The following is an 8802-nucleotide window of genomic DNA, read 5'->3' as shown; positions in this document are numbered from 1 at the left end:
TTTGCGAATTTAAAAACATACATTTGGCTAAATGTTTTATCTGTAAATCTAGATACACAATTTTATTAACTGAACTATGTATTTTGAATAAGGTATTCGATTTGCTAAAGAATATCTGAAAAGATAAACTTTCAAATACTGCCATTTATTTTATTTAATCAGTTTTTTTTCTTTTAATTACTTATTTCTGGAAGTTTTATATATATATATATATATATATATATATATATATATATATATATATATATATATATATATATATATATATATATATATATATATATATATATATATATATATATATATTACAATTAAAAATATAAAGAGAAGTGAACAATCTCATTCATTTCTCAGTTTTATATGATTCAGATACATTCTCCAAACTCTTGATATCTAGTTTATCCAAAATATAACTTTGTTATTACAAATTAAGGCATTTTTAACAAAGCTGAACCTTGGAAAAAAGTGTGTTTGTAGTGGAAGCCCTATTAAACATCTATATCTTTATTTCTAAGAGTGTAGGAACGTGGGATATAGGAACATCATCTCACCTCACAAAGATGACACATAAAGGCCTCATATAAGACTCCTGAGCGCTGTAAACAGGAGACACTGAGTCTCAACTCGATGAATGTGTTGTTTTGGGATTCTCGAAGTGATTTTTCACACAATTCTGGCCTGAACTGAGCATTAACAGTGATGTGTGCTGCTGTGTGTCATGGTTCAGCATGATTTCATCTCAGTGTTAGTGTTAGACTGACATCTGCTGCTGGTGAAGATGCTGCACTGACTCAGAAGCGCCACCAGGGGCGCCAGTGCGCGCAGATCCACCGCGCATGCGCACTGCCCATTCATCAAAAGAAACACATTTATAACACTGTATAATGTCATTAATGTATATTGCTTAAAATAAAAACTTTTTCCCGATGGTGATAACTGCTGTCATATTTTCTGGAAAGGGTTAAAGGTTTTATCACTTACAAAAATGCATTTGTATCTATTTTAAAACTTTGTCTACGACCTGTAAATAAATAAATATAATTTATAAATTAGCCTGAATAAATAAACATATAATTAATAAACCAAACAAAGATAAGTAGAAATGAAAAAAAAAAGGTCAGTATTAATCATTGTTTAAATTAATTGAACAACTATTTATATATAAAATATAATGTGTGCATTATTATAGTTTGCACACACAATCCCACACTAAATTAATAATTAGTTAAAGATGATTTCAAATAAATACACAATAAGGAAAAAAAGCTAGTAAATAATTGTTTGTACAAGCTGACAGTAGGCCTTCAAGAGTAATAATTCATGTTGTCCTGCACACATCATGTGATGATAAAACACCAGAATACTGCACTGAATGAGTGAGTACTTTTGAGTATTTTGGCCCTAAATAAATGAATCATCTTCTGTCTGCAGAGCGATGATGATGATGATGATGATGATGATGATGATGATGTGCTGTATGTGCTGAATGTGAGCTACGTGACTGTAAGGAGAACATACATAAAGCCAATTACATCTCTTGACCTTTGAACCCTGATCAGCAGATCTGCAGTGAAGCCAATGAAACATGATTTACGTGACACTGGACATGAATATTATTTTGCCAAGTACTGATCCATACAGTCTGTGATACCGTCTGTTAATTAGTGTTTAAAAAAAACAACAGAAACTCAAGAACAGAACAATGAGGTAAAGGAAAAGATATTCAATAACAGCAAGAAAAAAAAATGTGAGAAGATAAAAAAAACAAAAAACAAACATTTCCTCTGTATTTGTTCAAATTATGTAAAGTGTAGCAGTAGCAGTTGAGAACATGAGGATTAAATATTATGATGGCTTCATATGGTGCTCCACTGTATTGCTGTCTTACATTTACACAAAATAATAACACATTAGGAATTTGACATTATTAAACTGAAGAAATGTTAAGGTCACACTTTATTTTAAGGAGTCTTTGTTACAGTGTAATTATACATTTAATTACTGAGTTACATGTACTTACTATAGGGTTAGGGTTACTTGCATGTAATTATGCATACTTTGTAAAGTGTAGGATGCAGTATGCACGTTAAATAACGTGTTAATAAAATATAATAATGTAATAAAATATACATACAATGAATACTTATAGATAGTATTTTGCACTTGTATTTAAAGATGAGTCTTCTCTAAACTTTCTCTGTCAATAGCATGACCTTCACTTTCTCAGATGTGCGTAAATAAGGTGCTAAAACATCATAACACCTTCACTTCTCAGCTGAGTCTCAGTGCAGAACTCGAGTCGCTTCCTCTCAGTAATTTTCCACTCGATGAACAAACGCGAACAATCACGCGTACTATAGCGAAGGATCAGCTCATGAATATTAATGACGCAAGCGCGCTTTCGTTCATTCGAGCGAACCGATTCGCTAAAACCGTTAACTTTTGAATATTAATCAATCACGTGACCGAAGCACGCGCCTTCGCCGTAGTAGCGCGGACGGCGTTTAGTCGCGTCTCCGCCTCCGCGCTGCTCACTTTCTGCCGACTGCAGTCGAGCACACACAGCCGCCGTGAACTCTTCCGAGGCCGGATGGTAAAATCCAACCTCCAGCGGATCCTAAACAGTCATTGCTTTGCCCGCGAGAAAGAAGGAAATAAACCGTGTGAGACTAGCAACATCATGGAGGCACTCAGTAACAGTATTAACGACATGATGGGGAGGTGAGAGTCCTTTAACAACAAATATAACCGTTAGCATAAGCAGAACACTCTTTATACAACTATATAAAGTCATAATAGTGCGGGAGGCTGGGGTTAATTAACGAGCGGGGAGTTTTAATCGCGAGTTATTTTCTCTCTGGGCCTGATAGGCCAATGCTAATATTAGCAGCCTTTTTTCCATCACGTTCAACATTTGCGACAGCAGTTTTTGTCAGCTAACACGCAGCACGTTATATTTTTAGGGGGTTAAAGGTGTTGGAAACCCTGATTTGTTATCCGTGTGATCTTCAGATGTTACACTTTAATCCATCTGAGTGAAATCCTGTGCTAGCATCTGTGGCCTAAACAGATGTGGCCCTTTAAACTCACATCTACACATCTGATTATTCTCTGATTTTACACCCAGCGATATACGACAATTTTTTCGCTTTTCACGAAATCATTAACGCTCTTATTGTGTTGATTTCGTTCTAAAGTCGCTTTGTTGTGCGCTGTGACGTCGAAGCCTCGTTTTCACGAGCACGTAACACAAGTCGTCATGACGTCACCAGCCTCGGGCTTTTGATCGCGCCGCGTGTTTTTAGTTTTTAAATATTAGTGTTGGTTATTTTATATTGATTTTTATTTTACAGTATTTTGTGTTGAAATTGGATGATTATATTATGTCCATGACGGCGTTGAATTTGTTGTACAAATTTCTAAATATCTATTTGAACAAACCATGAAAAATGACAAAATTTGCCAATAATAATTATATGTCCCACCTAATCTATTCTTTTAAAGAAGTATTTAGAAATTAATAAACGTAACACAACAACAACAAAACGCCTCTAATGTTGTCCTGCCACATGGCATTTTTTAAATATTTAGTTCCTGTTACCAGGGTTATAATCAGTAAATGAAACTAAAACCAAAAACTAGATTCAAGGAAACATTTCTCAGCTTGATTTACTAAAAATATAAATCTCAAATAAAGTTAATGGACTAAATACACACAAAAATGAGAAGACATAATATATAATATATATAATAATAAAATAAAGTGTAAAATATAAATAAAAACTATATTTTAGTGATATGTACGTTTTGAGTTGTAATGTTTTCAATCAAATCTTTTTTCCTTAGTGTATTTTGATAATGTATGTTTGTATTACTGATTTAATTTTTTGTGTACTCTCTACTATTACTGCGTGTTATTTGATTATTTTCATCTAATTTATTTAGATTAATTTTCTTTATGCAGTTTTTTGTTTTATTTGAAGAAAACGATACCCATATAAAGTAGCAGGCTCTTTACAAACAGCACAAAGTCTTAAAGTCCTGAGAGATAGCTGTTTTTGATGTCTGATGTGTGTGTAGGTGTTCTGGTGGTGGGTCAGTGCGTCACGGCTGACTGACTTCCTCTGGTGCGCATCAGATGTGTGTGTGTGTGTGTGTGTGTCTGATGTGTCTCTCTCTCTCTCTCTCTCAGTCTGTCGCTGTGCTGTAGTACATCCACTGGTCCGGGGCCTCTGTGGTGTTCCTGATGTCCCTCACCCACCTCTGAAGATCCCAGGTGGGCGAGGGAATGGAGCACGGGATCACGCATCCACCGCAGCACCACCACCACAGCAGCAGCAGCTGTACTCCGTGAGTATCTGCACACTATAAAACTACACACTGCATAATGCACACTTCTAATATCGTAATGTAATATTAATATCCTGCATCACCGCTCCACACTACACCGTACCCAGCGGGAGCCGTCGTGGTCCAGCGGCTGACGGTGAGAACACACTGTCAGATGATCTTCTGAGAATGTAGATGTCCTCTGAAGGGTTCGGCGTTCTCAGAAACACTCAGATCTCTGTAAACATCAGTGTGTTTTGTGTTTTAAAAATCAGACCTTCAGCACACTGTCAGCAGGCCGGCGTGTTGTGCTGCGTCAGACGTGTCATATCCTGTCATGACACACACACACACACACACGTCTAACTCTGCATGTTCAGCAGGTTCACACGCTTTCTCTGACCTCTTTACATCACACACTGTTCATTTGGAAGGAGTGATTTAATGTCCATATATATGTTTTTTATTTTTTTTAAACCAGTATAAACCAGTTTTGAACAGAAAACGGCTGTGTAATAGGAACTTGTGTATTTGAGGTGCTTTTTTTTTATTAGACTAAATAAATACATTTAAAAGTGTTTTGTTTCTAGGAAGTTGTTTTATTTATAGCGCTGTCAAACGATTTTAGTCGCATCCCAAATAAGTTTGTTTACATAATGTGTGTATACTGTGTATATTTAAGAGAACTATTGCTTCTGATTGGCTCCTCAGGACAGGAAGTTGACTGTGACCGAAGAGCCCGCTGGCGCCGGTCGCCCCCGGATACTGCACTTCCAGAGCCGGCCCACCGTTTCCCGGGTGATCCAATGGGAGGCGGTGCTTCGAGGCCCCGCCCTGTTTGTGGAGCTTCCCTGCGAACCATTTGCAGAGGGCAGCAAAGAGAGGTGCGCGCCTAGCAACCACACGACACCATAGCAACACCTTGACAACCACCCACAACATCGGGGGCCACAGGGGGGCGCTGGGTGTCCATGGAAACGTTTGGGGGGGGGCTTAAATGTAAAATGAAAGGTTTAATTAAGATTAAAATGCTGAAATAATATATAGGAAAGTTAAATACATATGATAAAAATAAAGTATTACTTGGTTAAAAAAAGAGAGAGATTTAAATAAAATAGAAAAATGTGATAATACAATAATACAAATTAGACTGAATTAATAAACTAATTTTGATTAAAATGTAAATATAAGATTTAAATACAAAAAAAAAAAAAAAGAGAATTTAAATGTATAATAGTAGAGAGATCTGAAACGAATGACTTTCAAATAAATAAGAAATAGAGTAAACCAGTCCAATAAAATTAATTTGACAAGAACCAAGAGACATGAACCAAGAGTTCACATTACCGTCTCCAGCCGCCAGAGGGCGCTCTATGCTGCTCAGTTCTCCTGTAGTCTACACTGAAAACATAGAGCGCCCTCTCGTGACTGGAGACGGTAATGTGAACTCTTGGTTCTAAATAAATTTAATTAGTTTTTTTTCCTCATCATGAAGTATTTTTGAATAAGGTATATATATATATATATATATATATTTTTTTTTTTTTTATATGCGCAAATTAGACTAATTGTGTTTAGCTGATGTCCCTGTGATTGAATGGTTCTGGATGTTAGAGGACACTGAGAGCGTCTCAGATCTGTGTTAATGAGGAAGTGTGTGTGTGTGTTTCAGCTTCGTCTCTCTGCTGGAGTTTGCTGAAGAACATCTGAAGGTCGTCAGTGTGTTTGTCTGCTTTTATAAGAACAGAGACGACCGAGGTACGTCAGACTCTGCTCCGATCTCGTGTGTGTGTGCTCCGCTGATCTCTCTCTGTGTGTGTGTGCTGCTCTGACCTGTGTGTGTGTTCCTCTCTTGTAGTGAAACTGATGCGTACGTTCAGCTTCCTGGGCTTTGAGATGGTGAAACCGGGCCACGCTCTGGTCCCCGCTCGACCTGACGTTCTCTTCATGGCCTACAACTTTGACAGGGATTCCTCGGATGAAGACTAGCCTCCTCTCATTCCTCTGAGACGCTCTCCGTCTGCAGCGTGTGGACCGCTCGGACCGTCTACAGGCTTCAGACGGAGCTCAGCGTCCAGACCGTGCTGTTCTCCGCTTGCTTTCAACGCCCTTGGTTTGATTTCCTGCAGTCTACAAAAGCTCATTTCTATGTTTTTGGATGTTCTGCTCTTCAAGGTTAATAATAAGTGTACTCTGTTTTGGCGCACAAGTTTTGTACTTCACATACTTAAAGTCATTCTTTAGTGTAATCAACTGTGCTATTTTAACTGTGAATATGACCTAAAATGTGCTTTAAACACACTATATAACTGTATTTAGTCACTATTTATAGTGCACTAGTGAATGAAAGATGGGTGACTAAATGCTTTTCTTCTAATTCGGAGAGAGTTTGTTAAAAGCACAGTTTAGTTCTTATTCCTGACGTCCCTGAACAGCACAGTTGAGTACACACACCGCAAAAAAGGATTTTCTTTCTTAGTATATTTCTTGTTTTTTTAGTATAAATATCTGTAAGTTCTTGAATCCGGATGCATTTACTTGAAGTAAAATGACTCAAGATATTTTGTCTTGTTTTCTGAAAATATTATCCAGATTAGGTTAGTTTCTGCCTAAAACGAGCAAAAATATCCACCGATGGAGTAAGAAAAATCCTCTTAAATCAAAGGCCAAACGAGGTTATTTTTCTGACCCCATTGGTAAGGTTTTTCTCCTCTGTTTGACGTTTATGGTCAGTTTTTACCTCGGAGTGTGTTTGTTTGTTACATGTTCTGGACTGATGAATCGGGAGCATGTGATTGATTGATTTCTCTCTGAATGTGGTACAAACCCTGAAGTCGAGGCGTCCGAAGCGCTCTTCTCCAGCGGTCCTGTCCTGATTGTGTACATCAGAAGTGTGTTTAGTCTTTCACTCTTATACTCGCGTTCCTCTCCATACTTCAATTTATTTTCCACATCGTTTTGAGCCTCTTTCTTCTCTGTAGTGGTACATTATACAGCTTCTGTGATAATAAAACCATTATTTAAAGACAGACATGAGTTGTGTACTTTTTATAATTTCTTTTAAATGTTTCATTTTCTATCATGTACAAAAAATTCTCATTTGCATATGTAAGCTCTTGATTTCAGTTGATTTTGACTTTTATTAATTATCTTTAATGTCTTGTTATAGCACTTACAGCAGTTTCTTAATGCAAGATATTTATTAATTGAATCTAAATTGAATTACTGTAATTTATTTACTAAAGGTGTTTATTCATTTGTTGTTACAGATGCCAGGTAAATGCACAAGGTTTATTTTTAGAAATTAAATTTGATTGTCTTGATCTTTTGGCATGTAAGAGGTGTTTGTACCATTAAAACGTCCTGCGAAGAATTTAAGCCACAAAAACTGCTTGTTTGGGGCCGAGGGGCCAGGTGACGTCATCGGAGTATAAACATTTACATAAACACGCCTCCGGAGCAATACGTCGACGTATGCCCCGCCCACCAGCGTAGTATTTTTATTTTTAGTGCTAAAAACGTTATTAACATAAGTAATCTCAAGGAACACATACACATACTCTTCAGACTGGCAAGGCAGCAGAGTAGAGTCTCAAAAGACATTTTCCTCCATTCAGTTACGATGATAAACACCAAAAAAAAAAACCTTCCTGATTCTGAGATCAATACAGGTTATGAATGTTGCTTTTTATTCACTGAATTATCACCTTTCAGCAATTCAGTGATAAATTAATAAAACGACATGAACATTATGGAAAACAATCAATTACAAAATAATACGATAATAGATCATTGTTAATTATTATTTTTAATAATATAAATGTATTATACGGTTTATAAATAACCTATATTTAATTATTAAGTAATATATTATTATTTTTATATATTTAAATAATTATATAGTTATTTTAACGATTAATATGATTAATAAATAAGTAATAATTGTAATAATGTTGACATCGAGAAGAACAGCTGTTTAATATAGTTTAAGGGTTAAAATAGTTAAGCATTTATAGATAACTCGGAAAGATTAATTATCAAGTCCATGTATTACAATCTAATTATAATATAATTACTGAGGCTGGTTCCTTGTATCACAAAGAACAAAATATGCTTCAGAAGATTGTCTCTGTAAAAGCACCATGTATTTATATTTCATGAGATTTTCCATCATGTTTTTATTCTAGGTATGTTTATTTTAATATATGTGATCAATTATTTTATTCAAATTTCTATTTACTGTGTGAATCTGTTTTTTATTTTACTTATTAATTTTATTTTAAATGTATTTACTTAATCGGTTATATTAATCTTATTTGTATATTTTTTACTTTTGTTTTTTTACACAGTTTTTCCTCTAAACTTCTCTTTAGAATGTTTTTTTAAAGTGTCTCTGTCTCTTTAAAAGCACTGTTTTTCCCGCGTATTTAACGTACATTTCGCGAGATTTTCCCTCTCCTCGCGAGACTTGGC

General features: G+C 35.7%; 1 protein-coding gene across 1 annotated transcript; it reads left to right on the top strand.

Annotated features, from left to right (window-relative positions):
• Positions 1-2510: 2510 nt before the first annotated feature.
• On the top strand, positions 2511-7358 carry LOC127986323 (ornithine decarboxylase antizyme 2-like). Its single transcript, XM_052588613.1, is given in 6 exon segments — positions 2511-2721; positions 4193-4244; positions 4246-4350; positions 5041-5213; positions 6002-6087; positions 6188-7358. Coding segments are annotated over 6 exon segments (678 nt in total). The 5' UTR covers positions 2511-2590; the 3' UTR covers positions 6319-7358.
• The last annotated feature ends 1444 nt before the right edge of the window (positions 7359-8802 follow it).

This window comes from Carassius gibelio, chromosome B21 (assembly GCF_023724105.1).
Source record: "Carassius gibelio isolate Cgi1373 ecotype wild population from Czech Republic chromosome B21, carGib1.2-hapl.c, whole genome shotgun sequence".
Lineage (NCBI taxonomy): Eukaryota > Metazoa > Chordata > Actinopteri > Cypriniformes > Cyprinidae > Carassius > Carassius gibelio.
Note: the sequence above shows the minus strand (reverse complement) of the source record. Positions and strands in the feature narration are given on the sequence as shown.